This window comes from Mesoplodon mirus (assembly GCF_964341445.2).
Source record: "Mesoplodon mirus genome assembly, chromosome: 19".
In the NCBI taxonomy this organism is placed as follows: Eukaryota; Metazoa; Chordata; class Mammalia; order Artiodactyla; family Ziphiidae; genus Mesoplodon; species Mesoplodon mirus.
The window spans coordinates 65,133,100-65,150,448 of NC_138995.1; the positions used below are offsets into that span (position 1 = coordinate 65,133,100).

Genomic DNA, 17,349 nt, shown 5'->3' on the forward strand with positions numbered 1-17,349 from the left:
TCAACCCGGGCCGTGGCATTCCAGGTTGCAGACTGGCTTTCCGATGCCAGGCCACAGGGCGCAGACTGGCGTTTGGAAGCGGGGCCGCAGGGCGCAGACTGGCATTTGGTCTGGGAGAACGATTCCCCCACCATCGGGTCCGCAACACCATAGCGACTGGCACTGGACCCCCGCCCGCCTAGGCCCACAGCGGCGGCCTGAGGGGCCCCATTGGCCGAAGGGCAAGCGAGAGGAAGCCCCCATTGGTCGAAGGCTCGATGAACGAAGGCTTTCATTGGCCGGGGCTGCAGCGCGCTGCACAGCCTTCTGGGAGCTGTAGTTGCAGCGTCGCCGGCGCGGCCGCCATTGTCCGGCGGGCGGCGAGTCCCGCGCTCCCTGTAGCGGTTGGGGCTCTCTGGTTCAGGATCACCTCGGGCGCCTGTCCTCGACCTGTCGGCCCAGGATGGACCCCGAGGAGGAAGCGGCGGCACTGGCGATGGCTACGGGGCTGCCGGCGGAACGGCTCCAGGTACGGCGGTACAATAACAGTAACAATAACAACGACGGCAGCGGGCCCCAGGCCGGGCATCTCCCTCAGATACTGACCCTTTACCCCTCGCAGCGCACGGTGAGCAGGGTCGGGCGTTATCCCCTGGTCATCCGGGGAGACTGAAGCCCAGGTCGGGCGCCCCGACTAGCCCAGCTGGTGAGGGGTGGCGTCGGGAATAGAACCCAGGCCTTCCAGTCCCCGATTGCGCATGCTCCGCAAGTCCCCCCGCCTTTCTGTCCCGGCCTAGAACTTGGGGTCATTCCCGAGGACCGGGCTGGCCCCGCCCCGAAGGCAGACCACCGTGAGGATGGGTAATAGTAACTGGAGTAGAGATGCTTCAACATGCGGAGTCAACCGACACCCACCCAGAGCCCCGCTCCCCGAACCCCCTGGCCCGCGGACGGGGACAGCCTCTGGGGTGAGGACAGGTGACCACACACCGCGTTAATGGGGCGGGAGCGACCACCGGGTCTGACCCCTACGGGGCTGTGGGGGACCTCAGTACAGGGTAGTCTGCTTGCAAGGCCGTCTGGGAAGGCGCGTGATTCAAAGCTGCAGCCTTTCTAGACAAAGTGGCTTCTGTTCTCCATGTAGTGCTGACTCCACGCAGCAGGAACCAAAAGAAATTCATAATTCCTGAAGCTCCGGGTCTTTGAAATTACAGACTTTCTGTCTTTTTCTTGTTGTCTGCGGGGGTTTGCACTTATTTCACATTTGGTATGCAGAGTGAGACTCTTGACAATCCTAGGTGTGCATGTGTTCAGAGACGTGTTGTTGCAGATTGGCAGGAAATGCAACTACGCTTTAGTTTGCTTTTGCTGTGGATGGCAGGGAGTGAGCAGTGTCAAAGAATACCAGAGCTGGACAGTAGTTAAAGCAGTAAAAACAGATTTTATTCGGGAACTGTTGCAATAGGGGGAAAGAGACTTCAGTATAGAACTGGGCTCTATTCCGAATACAACAGGGAAAAGCGGGTATTTATAGTGGGGGGGGGGCGGGGGTAATTCTTGCTAAACTGACTTAAAACAGGATTATTGCTGAAGCACCCAAATGAGGGGATGTTATCTGGAGGATTTTGGGGGATGAGGACTTTGAAAAGATACCAAGAGTGGTCAGATATGGAGGGTGGGATTCTGGCTAAATCAGTGGATTTTTGGTAAAACTGGGTGATGCAGAAACGGACACAGAAGCCCAGAAGTCAAAGCTTAGTTGGGAAGAGGGTTGTGAGGAGCCAGACTAAAGTTTGGTCAAGGAGTCTTTGTCAGCAGTGAGAGGCTTAAGAGAAAGTGTGTTCATTATCGGTTGCTGTGTAACAAATAATGAAAAACGTACAACAATAAATATGATCTCAGTTTCTGATGATAGGAATCCTGGAATGACTTAGCTGTTGGTTCTGGCTTGGGCTCATGGCAGTCGAGGTGTCAGCCTGGACTGCTATCACCTGAGACTCGACTGGTTCTGGAGGATCCACCTCCAGGATGGCTCATTCACATGACAGGCAGGAGGCCTCTGTTCCTTCTCATGTGGGCCTCTCTGTGGAGCTGCCTGGGCGGCCTCACAACATGGCACCTAGCTTCCCACAAAGTGAGTGATCCAGGAGGGAGCTATGTGGAAGCCACAATGTCTTATGACCTGGGGTCAGAATTCACACCCTACTATATCCTATTGGTTACATAAGTCAAACTTGCTCGTATAGGAGGGGGCTACAAAGGGCTGGGGATCCTTGGGGGCCATCTTGGAGGCCAGCCACCACAGGAGGCGAGGGCCCGAAGTGGAGGGCTTTGAGGCCCAGTGTATTAGCGTCCTCTGGCTGCCATAACATTACTACAGTTGTGGTGGCTTAAAATATATACATTTGTTCTTAGAGTTTTGGAGGTTAGAGGTGTGAAGTCACCTTCACTGGGCTGTGATCGACATGTGGGCAGATCCACCCTTCCTGTCAAGGCTCTAGGGTAGAATCTGTTTCCTTGCCTTTTCCAGCTGTTAGAGCTGTAGACCTTGCATTCTTTGGCTCATAGCCCTTTGTCCATCTTCAAAGCCAGCAGCGTAGCATTTGCTTTAGTGGTCACGTTGTCTTCTGTAACTAACTCTGCTTCTGCCTTCCCTTCAGAAGAACATTTGTGATGGAATTTAGGGACCTCCTGGATAATCCAGGATAATCTCCCTATTTTTAAAATCCTTAATCACGTCCACAAAATCCCTTTTGCCATTTATGGTAGCGTTCACATGTTCTAAGAACTGGGACCCAGATACCTTTGGGGGCCGTTTTTCAGCCAACCATAGCCAGGCTAAAAGGGGTCATCCTGTATCCAAAGATGGAAAGGAGCCATTCAAGTATTTTAAGCAGGAATGGCATGGGTTTGAGAAAAAACATTCAGGCATCTGGGGGTTGGGGGTAGGAGAGACACTGAGAGCTAACTAAGGCACCAGGTGGGGGGGAGGATGGGGTCTGACAAAGCCCATTCTCTAGGTCCCAAGAGTGCAGAGGAGGAGGAGGTTTGCAGGGGTCTGAAGACCTGGTGGTTGGGCTGTCACTGGTACCCCATGCAGATTAGGTGGTGGTGGGTGGGGGCAGGAGGCACAGGGAGCATGTTGTCGGGATTGGAGGACCTTCTGAGTGGGAGATGAGGATATGAGGACAGGAGCAGAGACCTCTGTTCCCAACCAAAGGGTTCTGCATATTTGCTGCACAATTTTTGTCAGAGCCATATGCCACCTGTACTATATTTCTTTAATATCTTTAATGTTCTTAAATCTGACTGTTTTTCTTAAAAGAAAATACAATTTTAAAATTGAAGTATTTGGTATGTGATGTTGACTTGCATTTCCCTGGTGGTGAATGATGTTGAGCATCTTTTCATGTGTTTATTAGCTGTTTATATATTCTTTTATATCTTCTTGAAGAAATACCTATATAGATCCTATGCCCATTTCAGTTGGATTGTCTTTATTATTGAGTTTTAAGAGTTCTTTATATCTTGTGGATACAAGTCACTTATCAGATATATGATTTGCAGTTATCATCTCCCATCTTTTCACTTTCTTGATAATGTCCTTTGGAACACAAAAGTTTTTCATCTTGATGAAGTCCATTTTACTTATTTTTTTATTTTATTGCTGGTGCTTTTGCTGTTATATCTAAGAATCCTTTGCCAAATACAAGGTTATAAAGATTTAGCACTATGTTTTCCTCTAAGATTTTTTTAAAAAATATTTATTTATTTATTTTGGCTGCACTGGGTCTTCGTTGCAGCACGTGGGATCTTTGTTGCAGCATTCAGGATCTTTAGTTGCAGCATGTGGACTTCTTAGTTGCGACATACATGCAGGATGTAGTTCCTGGATCAGGATCGAACCTGGGCCCCCCGCATTGGAAGTGCAGAGTCTTACCCCCTGGACCGCCAGGGAAGTCCCTTCTTCTAAGAATTTAATAGTTTTAGCTCTTACATTTATGTCTTTGATGCATTTTGAGTTCAATTTTATATATTGTGTGAGGTAGGGGACCAACTTTATTCTTTTGCATGTGGCTATCCAGTTGCCCTGTCAGAAGTGTTTAACAGCCACTGAATCCCTATCACAGCTCCCAAGGAGTGATTCTTTGTAGACAAGGAAACAAGGAGGCAGAGGTGGGTACCTGCTCTCTGCCTCTCGAGGAAATGGCGGAGCCAAACCTTCGATCCAGCTTTGAATCATGGCCACAGCCAGCCCACAGAAGGGTTTCATTTGTGGGAAACATTTTAAATACATTGCGTAAACTTACCAAAATTTAAAGTTTTCACTTCATAAAATGTGACCGAATTTTCAGCTTCTCACCAGAGATTGGGAGTTTTGACCACATGGGGCCTGTATTTCCCCACAGTCAACGGATTCTGAGTCCCAGCCACCCCTGCATACAGGTCACACATATTACTCATCACTTCCCGTGTCACCTCTTATAGGTTAAACCCTCGTAAGCTCTTACATGGGCCCACTTTAGTCACTTGTGAGCCTGCCCAGTCTCTCAAGGCCAGTGAGTTTCTGACCTCAACGGCACATCCCTCTTTTCAGGGAGGATGATAAGCCTTGCTTTGAATCTGAGGATTTCTTAGTGTGTCAGTTAGTTGTTGCTGCACAACAGACTGTCCCAAAATTTAGTGGATTAGAACAGTAGCCATTTCTTTAGCCCACAGATCTGCAAGTCAGCAGTTTAAACTGGTCTCTGTCGGCACCGGCACCTGTCTGAGATCAGTTGTAGGTCAGCTGTGGTTGGCTTTGATCTTGCCTGGATCCTTTCTCATGTCCTCACCATACAGCCCACCCCCGCGTGAGACAGCCCAGTAGGTGCCCAGTGAAACCTGACTTGCATCGCTCGGAATATGCACTCTCTGGACACTGGCCTGCTTGTCTTCACCTTCCCCTCTCCTCCTCCTTTTCCCGAGCGTGTTGATGAGGACAGTCCAGCTGATTGAGAGTGTGTGTGATGTTTCAGGAGCCGGTGACTTTCCGGGACGTAGCTGTGGACTTCACCCAGGAGGAGTGGGGGCAACTGGGCCCCGCCCAGAGGACCCTGTACCGTGATGTGATGCTGGAGACCTTCGGGCACCTGCTCTCTGTGGGTGAGGCCCACTTCCCAAGCTGACGATCAGATCCCTGTGGTGACTTATTCTTCATGGGTTATGGGTCCTAGGGCCTCTGGTGTGAGGACTTGACCTGGGATCAGAGACCTTGAATCCTCATTTCCTGTGGGACATGCGGGTAGGAGGGTGTCTGCCTTTTCCTGTCCCAACGCAAAAACTTACGAGGTGCCCCCATGTCCTGACGGTCAGGAATCTAGGGCTGGAGCCTGGGCTGGTTCTTTTTCTCCAGAGCAGGCTCCCACCTCCTTTGTCTTTCTCTGTTTCCAGGGCCTGAGCTTCCCAAACCCGAAGTCATCTCCCAGCTGGAGCAAGGGGCTGAGCTATGGGTGGCAGAGAGAGGAATTGCCCAGGGCTGCTGTCCAGGTGAGAACTCGCCAAGTGGGAACCCCTAACAGGAGCAGTTGTGCTGCTTGGAAGGGGTGGTGTGTCAGGGTCCCCGAGAAAGGATACAGAGGAAAGTCAGCACAGGGAAGAGGCCAGTGGGGCCGAGTCCAGAGGGAGCCAGACGCCAGCTTCAGAATCCCTCCCTGGAGGTGCAGTGATTTGTGACACCAGGGAGAAGTGCTGGCTGCCGGGGAGGCTCACTATCGGCTCTGTGCCAGGGGGTTTACTGGGGGCTCGTCACGGGGGCACCCCCTACCTGGCACAGACCAAGACTCCAGGCTCCCAGGAGAAAGCAGGTGTTCGCCCTAAACCATATTGTTGTCACAGAGTTTGGGCACAAGTGAGCCTCTCTGACCAGTTAGGTTCATGGCAGCCCTCCCCAAACCCAAGTTCCAGACCCAGCCAAAGACCAGCCTTGAAAGCTGGCCCTCTTAGGATGGCAGCCTTGGGCCGACCCTGTAGCTCTTTTCTGCACAGGCAGTCTGGGCCCTGCCCTCCCGTCCCCTGCCTGGAGTGCTCCCGGTGCTCCGAGGCCTCCTCACCTGTGCTCCCCTTTCTCTGAGCTCAGAGACCTCCCGCCTCTGCTCGAGGGGTCAGAATGCACCACTTCTTCCCTCTCTCAGCAACCTTCCCGGCGCGCCCTTACCACAGGGTCGTTTCTGATGTGTGAACGTGCCCTTCATCTTCTCTGTTTCATTCTTGCACGTCCACAGCCTGTAAACCTCTTCCCTACACCCTTCTGTTCTCTCGGGAACAGGATTGTGTTCAGCCGCAAATACCTGACAGCTGGGCTAGAGCTCCTCAGAGCGAGAGCGCAGCATGTTTCTCGTGAAGCAGGAACCCAGAGGTGGCCATTGCTGGTGCTGGCTTGGCATTCCAGGAATGCCAGGGCTGATGGTTCGGATTCTCCTGGCCTTTTCTTGGGGCTCAGCGTGGCTGCAGCAGCTCTGGCCGTCACACCTGTGCTCCAGACGGGCAGGAGGAGCTGGGAAGAATGGCGCCAGTCACGTTTGTCCCCTTTTATCAGAACTCCAGATGTTGTCCATTGAGGTCTCCTTGGTCAGGAGGGGGTCACCCCCGCTGCTAGGGAAGCTGGAAGGAGGGAGTCTAGATTGTCATCACTGGCTTATCCATCCCTTCCCTCGGGCTGGTGCATTGGTACCCTGACTACTTTCTGAAAGAAGTGGGCTCTGACCACGGGATACGTAACCAGCTGTACCTGCAGCCCAGCCTCCCACCTGAAAGCCTCTGACACCATCTGTAGGGAAGCCCCGGTACCTCCACGATAGGGTGTGGCCCATCACCCGGGGGCAGGACTAACAAGTGCCCTGTCTCCTCTGAGGCCACGGAGCCTGTCTGACATCTTCCAGCCCCAAATGCTGGCCTTCACCCCCAGGCCCTGGACTAACTCCCATCAGGCCAGCCCGCTTCCAGCTGCCAGGTCCCACGCGTGCCACAAAATTCATCCATGTAAGGTGTACGATTCCGTGGTTTTGAGTGTATTCACAGGTTGTGCATCCATCAGCAGCGTCTAGTTCCAGAACATTTCTGCTGCCCAGAGGTTGTCCATCAGCAGTACCATGGTTTGTTTTTACCCACAGAACACTCCTGACACCAAACGTGTGGGGTTTCCACATCAACAACCAATTCTCCACCCCTCCAGACACTAGCCGCGTGTCCCAACGATCCAGTCCAATTCTGACGCGGTCTCCGTGGAGCTGGTGCAGACCCCACGGCTTAAGGACTCAGTCCCATAAGGCTGCCCCCACTTCAGACACTGGCCACGAGTCAGGGCCTCCCATACTTCTGACCGACTGGCTGTAAATCAGGAGTTCCCACGGCCCCCTCAGGTTCAGTAATGCGCTGTAACAGCTCACAGACCTCAGGGAAACACTGTTTACATTTACTGTTTTTTGTAAATGATAATATAAAGGATACAAATGAACCGACAGATGTCAGGGGAGAGGGGCTGAAGCTCCCCATCCGGAAGCTGTCCAGAGGCCCACCAAGAGTCACCTCGTTAGCATGAATTCATGTGGTTGAGGGGGACTTATTACAATTAACAAAAGACACTCCTGACCCCTCTCACTAAGGAAATCCCAAGGCTTTTAGGAGCTGTGTCCGGGGACCAGAGAGGAAGACCAAATATATATTTCTCATAAGTGACAATATCAAAGGCAGTCACTCTATCGCCTCATCCCTCCCAGCCCCCGGCAACCACTAATCCGCCTTCTGTCCATGGATTTGCATATTCTGGATATTCCATTTAAATGGAATCTTAAAATATGTGGCCTTTGGTGTCCAGCTTTTTCTTTTTTTCCGTTTGTGTTTTATTTTTTATTTTTTTATTGAAGTATAGTTGATGTATGATATTATATAAGCTACAGGTGTACAATATACTGATTCACAATTTTTAAAGGCTGTACCCCACTTACAGTTATTATAAAATATTGGCTAAATTCCCTGTGTTGTATCAACACAATATATCCTTGCAGCTTATTTTAATACCTGATGGTTTGTATGTGTCCAGCTTCTTTCAGTGAACATCTCGTTTTCAGGGTTCAGTCATGTGTAGCGTATGTCAGGACTTCATTCCTTTCCATGGCTGAATCATATCCCATTATAGGGATGGACCACGCTTATGGACGTTTGGTTTGTTGCCACTTTTTGGCTCTTGTGAAAAGTGCTGCTGTAAACATTCCTGTAGAGTCTTCTTGTGGACTGGCTGGTGGTTTTGTTCTTGTGGCCTGGCTGGTGTTTTTGTTAAGTACCCTCTGGGCGCTGTGCATGGAGTCCAGTTTGGGGACCGGAGGTGAGTGGGACAAGCTCCTGCTGCCTGGTCAGGCTTGGCTCCTACGGCACCTGTCCCCCGGCCAGTGCTCCCTCATTGCCTCGCATCTGAAGCGTGTATTTTTGAGAACCTGCTCCCTGTCAGCTCTAGGAACTGGCTGTGGACATTCTGGTGTGGTGAGATGGACCCTAAGTGAATGAATACATAGAGTGTGCTGTGGACAGGATTCCAGCAGGTGAGGAGGTTGGAGAGGGCTGGGGTGAGCCGGCAGCCTGGCCCCCAAGGATGTCCACGTCCTGATGCCCAGCGCCTGTCCGTTGGACTATTGGGCCAGCCCATTGCAGTCACAGCAGTCCTCTAGTGAGGGAGGCGGGAAGAGGACAGGTGACGTCAGAGACGTATTGGCAGGCGCTCCGCTGCTGGCTCTGGAGGCGAGGGCAAGGGCCAAGGAACGTGGGCGCCTCCAGACGCTGGAAACAGCAGGGAAACCCATTCCTGCCGCCCCCAGGAGGGGCACGGCCCTGCCAGACCTGGCTCTAGACTCTGCCTTCCAGAGAGTAGGCGTGTGCTGTTGTAGGGGTGAGTGTGTGGTAAGTTGTTCCACTGCCACTTCACGCCTTGCCTGCGTGAGGGGTGATTCTGGAGGATCCGCAGGCCAGGTGCTGCTCCTTCAGGGTGTCCCCAGACAAGAGGGCACTTGCACTTGGGGATCTGGCCTGTCACACCTAGGTTTTCTGTACTGAGCTACCCGATCCCCACCCAAGGCTGCTCCTTCTGCGCTTTGTTCAGTGTCTGCCTCCCCAGCTCCAGAGGGTCACTGCCTTGTCCCCAGCATCTAGGGCCAGACAGTAGATATTTTAGGCTTGGCAGGCAACTTGCAGTTGCCGTGTTTGTTTTCTGTCACCGCTGAAACAGATTGCCACAAACACGGCTTAAGACAACATACATTCATTATCTCCCAGTTCTTTCAGACCTGACTGGTTTATCTGCTCTGGGGCCCACAAGGCCAAAGGCAAGGCGTCGGCGGGCTGGGAGTCGGGGGGCCGACTTACTGGGAGGCACAGAAAGAATCCGCATCTAGACACAGGCAGGATCCAGTTCCATGCGGTCATAGGACTGACATTCCTGTTTCCTTGCAGACTCAGCTGAGAGCTTCTCTCACCTTTGAGAGGCACCCGCATTCCCCGGCTCGTGCCCCCTGCCCAGCCAGCCTCTGCCTTCTACCTCCTTCTGCTTTTAAAGCTTGAGGGGATTGCTTTGGGCCCAGTCAGCTAATCCAGCATCATCTCCCTATTTTGAGGTTTAAGGTCAGCTGATGAGTAAACTTCATGTCACCTGCAAAATCCCTTGATAGCAGTACCTGGATGACTGCCTGAACAGCTACCAACAGCTTCAGAATCCCGCCCATCTCTGTCACATATTTTTTTCCTACAGCCCTTTAAAAACATGAAAAGCATTGGTCGCTTGGGGGCTGTAGTTGGCCAGTTCCTGATCTAGGCCAATATCTGGCCCACGGCAGGTGCTCAAGAAGTTTTTGTTGAAAGGATGAATGAGTGAAGCTGTGTTTGCAGACAGGGCACTGGGGTCAGTGTGAGAGCAGAATTGGGGGGCGGGGCAAGAGGTTAGGTCACAGGCCCAGGGTGTGTCCGCCAGCCCCTCACAGCTCTTGGGTTTTCTTTCAGGCTGGGAGCCTGGACCTGAGGGCCGAGCACCCCCCCAGGAGCAGGGCCTTCCTGAGGAGAAGGGGCGGGAAGGCTTCCTGGGGGAGGCTCCACGTCCCGCTACGCCGGGGGAAGACTGGGAACATGAGGGCCGGGTACAGGGGCCCGAGAAGGAGCAGGGTAATTGGAGGCAGTTGGAATTCAGCCTCAAGGAAGCGCTGGTTCAAGATGGAAGCCACGAAAGTCTCAGACTTGGGGAAAACTGTGTCCGGAGTCCAAACCCAAATCCCCTCCCGGAGACTTCCAGGACAGAGTGTCTGTGTGCTCCCGGCTCACGGGTCACGGGCTCGCAGCAGAACCCGAGCGCAGCCGGTGAGCAGATGGGCTCCTCGGGAAGACAGCCGTGTGACAACAGTGACCGCAGCAACTCTTTTGGTCAGGCGGTTCTGGAACCAGAACCCGAGCCTGCGCGCAGCCAGGTGCCGGAGAAACCCTACAAGTGCGCGGACTGCGGCAAGGCCTTCAACCACAACGCGCACCTCACGGTGCACCGGAGGATCCACACGGGTGAGCGGCCGTACGCGTGCAAGGAGTGCGGCAAGGCCTTCAGCCAGAACTCCTCGCTGGTGCAGCACGAGCGCATCCACACGGGCCACAAGCCCTACAAGTGCGCGGACTGCGGCAAGTCGTTCTGCCACAGCACGCACCTCACGGTGCACCGGAGGATCCACACCGGGGAGAAGCCCTATGCGTGCCAGGACTGCGGGCGGGCCTTCAACCAGAACTCGTCCCTGGGCCGCCACCGGCGCACGCACACCGGGGAGAAGCCGTTCACCTGCAGCGTGTGCGGCAAGGCCTTCTCGCGCACCACGTGCCTGTTCCTGCATCTGCGGACGCACACGGCCGAGAGACCCTACGAGTGCAGCCGCTGCGGCAAGGGCTTCCGGCACAGCTCGTCCCTGGCGCAGCACCAGCGCAAGCACGCCGGCGAGGGCCCCTACGACTGCCGCCAGAGGCTGGCCTTCGAGCCCACGCCGGCGTGGCCGGAGCCCCTGACCCCTGGGGAGGGGGCTCCCCGCAGCGACAGGCCCTTCAGGTGCGGCCAGTGCGGCAAGGGTTTCACGCAGAGCTCGCACCTCATCCGACACCAGATAACGCACACCAGGGAGGATCCCCGAGGCCGGGGCCGGCGGCGCCCGCAGCCCTGCGGCCGGAGCCCGCACCTCGGGCGGCACCAGCTCGGGCCCACGGGTGAGAGCCCTGGGGCCGGGACGAAGGCAGGGCAGCCGGCAGGCCGGGCACTGGCCCTGTTTGACATCCACGAAATCATGCAAGAGAAAAACCCAGTGCATGTTATTGGGGTGGAAGAGCCTTCTGTGGGCACGTCCGTGTTGTTTGACATCAGAGAATCCACCTAGGGGAGAAACTCTGCGGATGACTTTTGAACCACAGGTACAAAAACGTGGTAAGTCCTACAAGGTGTATTTATGGAAGGCGGGGCTGGGGTTTAAATGCCCTCTGATTTCCTAAGGAAGCTTCGCTTCCCAAACACCTGAGCTCAGTGGTTCTCCAATCTATCAAGCCCAGTACCCTGAAATGAATTCACAGGTAATGTAACCCACACACGTGTAATGTTGAGAAATCCATACGTGCCCCCATTTTGTAAAGGATAATTAAAGCGAAAGTAATTTACAGTGGGGTAACGTGTGCTGAGTTGGTGGTATCTCTCCCTGTGACCTTGTGGCCATTGTGCCCGGAGACCTGGGGCATTGCCTGTTGCCGTCTGGTACACGGGGTGTAGTGTTGACCATGGAAATATTACGAGAGGCATTCCTGTGTGGGTGTGATTTCCCAAAGTGGTGACTCAGTCTTGGAAAAGGTTTGAACAAAACAAAATGCCAGTGCATTTCTGGAAGGTTTATGCATAACATTTAAACTTGCAGGAATTAATTGGTTTGTACATGGAGTCAACCCAGGGTCTCAATTCATACATTACAGACAGGTGGTTTCACACATACATACACGGTCCCTGGGGGCCAGTTCTGCGCTTCAGAGCCATTAGAGCATGCATGGCAGCCACACTCATGCCCAAGTCAAATGTCAGAGGAGCCCCCGTGAAATTCCACAGTGTTCCCTGGGGGTGTCGCAGCTCCCGCTGGAAACCATCGCCTTAGAACAGCAGTGTGGTCTATGATGGAGGTTCTCACTCAGAGTGCTTTTGTTCCCCGGGAGACACTTGATGATGTCTGGATGAATTTTGGTTGTCATGACCGGCGGAAGGGAGGGGTGCCCCTGGCATCCAGTAGGGGAGCCCAGGGATGCTGCTGAACATCCTGTAAAGCCCCAGACAGCCCCTCGGCAAAGAATCACATGGCCCTGAGGTGGAGAAACCACGCCCAGCACAAGAGCCGATTTTCCCCAGACTCTGTAAATTGATTGATCAGGGCTGTATTAACAATCCTATATACATTTGATTTTAACAAGTGATATCATGAGCATGTGCACAACATGTTTTTTAGTAATTTTTTTCACTGTTTTTTAGCATTCGTAGTTGGTATGAAGGAAAAGAATCCACTTATTTTTCTGAGTAATCTAAATTTTAGCATTTTATTTTGGAAATTCCATGTAAAACATGGATAATACATTTTCACTGGCACCCCTGCCTGCCACGGGATTGTTTTTACATCAGCCCCAGAAATCTTGTCATTTCATCCATTTTTCTGGATATCTCTAAAAAGCATGTTAGCCCGTGCTGACAGAAACCATTTTCGTAATCATTCTGAGCCGTCATTTGCCTTTTTCACCAAGTTGATGTTTCCGCTGATAGTGCAAAAGCAACTGGGTAAGACTGCCAGAGCCTGAGTGGGAATCAAGGAAGGGGTCCCGAGGTGGTTGTTCATATTCTCCCTTCCCCGGCATTTCAGTAAAGGGAAAAAAAATGTTGGTTGTCTGGGATGAAGCAGGAAAAAATGATTAATTTCGTTAAACCCCGAGTAAAACTGTATTACCATTTTCACATCTAAACAGAAATAACAGTAATTCGTCAATATATTATGAAGTATCTAGTGTTCAGATGTTCCTGGTTGCCTCATAAATTTTGTTTTGTTCTCTATTTGGTTTGTTCTAATCATGATCTAAACAAAAATCACACGGTGCATTTGCTTAATATTTTTCTTAGGTCTCTTTTAATCTATAGGTCTCCCTTCTTTCTTTTTCTTTTTTAGTCTTTTATATATTGGGGGAAACAAACAACAGGATAACCTAAATTTTGTCTCCGTCCCAAGCCTTCCCGTCAGACCCTCCTTGGCCTGGTGGAGTGACTTCTGACTTGGCGTCAGGTCACCAGGCTGTGCTGAGGGGCCGTGTGAATGGTGTGACTCACTGCTCCGTTCTCTGCCCCATCTCAAGCACGCCTCCCCATCTTGCTGGGGTCTCTGCCGGAAGACCTTCGGAAGACCTTTCAGCTGTCAGTGCCCAGGAAAGAGAGACATCTGAGAAAATGGTTTATTTGTATACGATGCAGACCATTCTAGCATGACCGTTTTCATGTCCACAATTGGAAACTTCGTCTGGATCATCTTTTTGCTTTCCTCCAACTTTACTCCTCAGGAAAGCAAAGCCTTGTGACCTTTGTCTATGCTGTTCTTGACATAAAGAAGAACATTGTGTTCGAGATGTGATCCTTGGTATCTCATAGCAGAAAGGATGTAAAAACCAAGGATTTTAACCTGCCTGCTTTCTAACCTACAATGAAAGAGCGAAATGCCCATCCCACCGGGACACTATGTCGTGTGCTCCAGTTACACAGCATGGTTGCCTTTTTTTGTTTGTTTGCTGTTCCCACTGCAGCTGAGTTCCAGTGAAGTTAAACACAAACCATAAACATCAAGAATTGGAAGGAAGGAAAATTGGTTATGGCACATCTCAGCTTGTGGAAATTGTTCCTAAAAATATCCACAGAATGTTGGATTGGCAGAGCGTCAAGTTGAATGGAAGAAGTATCATCGTGGAAGGATACAGCGGCAGTTCTAAGACCTCTGTCAGGATGACTGAGCCTCAGAACTCTCACTGTTGAGACGTGATGGTCGAGTGTCAGAACCCTGTCAGAACTTTCTCGTGTCCATTTCTGTTCTTTGGGTGCTGTGGGTGTCACAGCCAGTGGGGTTTCCATCCCAGCAGAGCTGGCCTCCAGGACGCTCAGAGCCAGCCTCACCGCTCATCTCCAGAGGCTCCACAAGAGCCCTTGAAGCCTCGCGCTTTGCTTCTCTGCGCTCACCTGTCCTCTGGGCTTGTCCTCATGGCCTTCCCTTGTCGGCTCTCACTGTCTCAACACCTCTGTCCTCATGGCTTAGTCTGCACCACCTGCCACTTCGTTCTTAGCAAATAACCTTCTATTTCCATGGCTCAGAAAAGGTGTGTTTTCAGACAGGCAGTGCCTCACAGTTGTGTGAGGTGGTGCCATTTTACACGCGAGGAAAATGAGGCACAGGACAAAAGTAGCCGTGGCCAGCTCGCACGGCTAGGAGCCAGAACCTGAAGTCAGCATCCCGTCAACAATGTCTTAAACAGATCAGGCTGTGTCCTCAGGGCCTCAGCTACGTCACACGCAGTGTTTTCTCTCCCACCCCGTCCCTCCTCGTCGCAGGGAGACTGCTGCGGCCTCAGCGGTTGGTCCACAATCAGGACTGGAGGACGGCGGGATTGGCAGGCCTATGTTCATCTCTCCAGTGAGGTTTCAAAGAAAAGCCTTTCCCCGAAGCTTCCAGCCCGTGCTCCTTATGTCTCACTGGCCAAGCCTGGGTCACAGGGCGCCGCCTAACGACGAGGGCGCTTGGAAAGCTAGTGTTCAGCTGCTCTAACCTCTGTGGCTGGGACTGCACCAGAAGAATGTCTCGGGAAGCAGGTAATGGATAGGCAGCTGGCAGCACCCTCAGTCCTCCTCCTCCAGTCTCTTCTTGGAGGAGTCGCTGGTGCTCCCCACTTCCTGATCAGATGCCGCCGCCGCCTCTCAGCTCCGCCTCTTCATCCCCTGGATTGTTCAGCCTGCCGGCCAGGCCCCCTTGCCCATAATGCTGGGTCCCCTGGCATTCTGGAACACCCCACTCTTCCAGATCCCTTCTACCTCTCGAGGGGCTTCTTGCCCTCCCCTCCCCTCCCCTCTTAAATGTTGGGGTCCCTGGGGTGTGGTCCCGGAGGCCCATTGCATGCTCCGCTCACTCCCAGATGTCCTCGTCCACACCCATGGCTTTGTGCTGCTCACTGCCACATCTTGGTCTCTGAGCTTCAGGCTAGAACAGCAGCTGCATGCTGCTGGGCAGCTCCCCTAGATGTCCTGCAAAGTCCCAAAACACAGCCTACCTGGAGGGAAAGGCCATTTTCCAGGCCAAACCTGTTCCTTCTCCCCTGGGCCCTCTCACGGGGATGGTTGCCACCCCCCCACCCCATCCCTCAAGCCAGAAGATAGATATCCTGTTGGTTTTACCATCTAAACATCTCAGCTCTCTTCATTCCATTCCATTCCCTCTGCCACCACTGGTGCAGGATGGCCACGAGAGGGGGAGTGACATGACACCAAGTGGCCTGGCCACCAGAGCCCTCCCCACTTTTGACTTTACCTCCTCACGGCCCCACCAGCGGTGTGGGGTGCAGACTCGGAATGCTCCCACTGCCAGTGTGCTCTGAGGAGGGGAGACCCCGCGGTAACTTCACAGCTCTGGACAGCTTGGAATCCAGGCCTGCGATTGCCCCGTTCCCTCAGCCTTGGCCCGAAAAATGGCAGCTGCCGAAGGGTCATGTTTCCACAGTTCTCAGAGTGGACACTGGGTGGGCTGAGGCTACAGTGGCCTCACCAGGTAAGCCTGGAACAAGCTTGTCACTGTTGCCATTTGCCGCCCTCTCCCGTGCACTGCAGATCTTTGGGAATTTTCCATTTCTCTTTTCGGGTCACGTTTTCTAGGCATCATATTCCTACTAATTTCCTTACAGATGCTTTGAAACCAAGTCAGATAAGAAACTCCTCAGGGGAAATTACTATAAACTAGGGAAAATATATGGTTTTATCAGTTTGTCAAAGTAATGCAAATTCTTTGTAGCAAAACCTGTAAAATGCACAAAAGTAAAATACACATAAGTATGGAGGTTTATTTAAAATTTAATTCCTCATACTTCCACCATCCAGAGATGGTCATTACCTTAAGATTTTGTTAATTTTCCTTGTAATTTTTTCTTGAAATATACATGTGTGTATACATAGAGTGAACATTAAATCTTATACACACAACAAAAATATTTATGTGTAGTTATCTTGTGTTTAGAAAATTAGAATCCCTTCTGTTTCTCTTGTAACATGTACTTCTTACTCTATCTTGAACATTTTCCTCTGAAAATGGATTTCATGTAGCTTTTTAAATTACCTTTCAGGAGGATTGTAACAATGTGACCTCCACCCAGCATCTTACCAGCCTTGACTTTTATCCAAAAGGGGGAGGAGGGATTCATACACATTTCTGAAGGAGTATGAATTGATACAGCCTCTGTAAAGGGCACTTTGTTGGTTGCTATCTAAATTACAAACACTTTGTCTCAGCAAGCCAGTTGCTGATAATGAATCCTACGGATATATTTGTACCCGTGCAAACTGTTTGTATGTAGTTTTAACCACGGTATTGATCTCAAAAGTGAAAATTTGGAAACAACCTCAGTGTCCACCACATGGAACTGGCTAAGTGATTTACGGTGGACTGGCTGGCTTTTACACAGCCCTTAAAATGGGGACTGTCTTTATGAACTGTGGAAAAGAGCACCAAGATTGTTAAGTGAAAAGGTATAAAACAGTTTGTATGGTATGTTTCCATTTGTGTAAAGCCATTGCTTATGCACACACACACACACACACACACACACTATATCTGAAGGGTACAGAGTGAACATACTACTATATATACTACTTGCTCTTGGGGAGGAGAAGTGAGGGGAAAAGGATGAGGAAGAATTTTCACTCTATCTTTTGATATTTTTGGAATTTTGAAACATGTAAAAGTATTACCAGTTCAAAAAATAAATTTAAACAAAACCTTAATTCTTTAAAATTAAACTAAGTTTGTTCATTTGTTTCATTCACTGTCTGTCTCCCCCGAGTTAAATGTCCCCATGACTGTGTGTCTTGGCCACACCTGTTCTGCAGGTGCACACGTGTGTGTTGAGCTAACAGGACCAACTGAGTGTAAAACAGCCTAGACTCCCTAAAGTTTCCTGCAAGCTAGTTGTAGCACATACATTTCCCATCAATAAACCAATCTATAGTAGGAATAGAAGAAAGTTTTATTTGAGCCAAACTGAGGACTATAGCCTGGAAGACAGCATCTCAGA

General features: G+C 51.4%; 1 protein-coding gene across 5 annotated transcripts; it reads left to right on the top strand.

Moving 5' to 3' along the window:
* The first annotated feature begins 343 nt into the window (after positions 1 to 343).
* ZNF8 (zinc finger protein 8) lies at positions 344 to 17,048 on the top strand. Of its 5 annotated transcripts, none has more exons than XM_082606575.1 (5): positions 344 to 508; positions 4,998 to 5,124; positions 5,413 to 5,508; positions 10,003 to 11,446; positions 13,206 to 17,048. In XM_082606575.1, exons 1-4 carry the CDS (start codon positions 443 to 445, stop codon positions 11,397 to 11,399), a joined length of 1,686 nt encoding a protein of 561 aa, XP_082462701.1. In that variant the 5' UTR covers positions 344 to 442; the 3' UTR covers positions 11,400 to 11,446; positions 13,206 to 17,048. The 5 variants fall into 5 exon arrangements, with proteins under 5 accessions (XP_082462701.1, XP_082462697.1, XP_082462699.1 ...); XM_082606571.1 differs by lacking the exon at positions 344 to 508 and adding an exon at positions 775 to 947; XM_082606573.1 differs by lacking the exon at positions 344 to 508 and adding an exon at positions 775 to 947 and having other exon boundaries at positions 13,390 to 17,048.
* Positions 17,049 to 17,349: the final 301 nt, after the last annotated feature.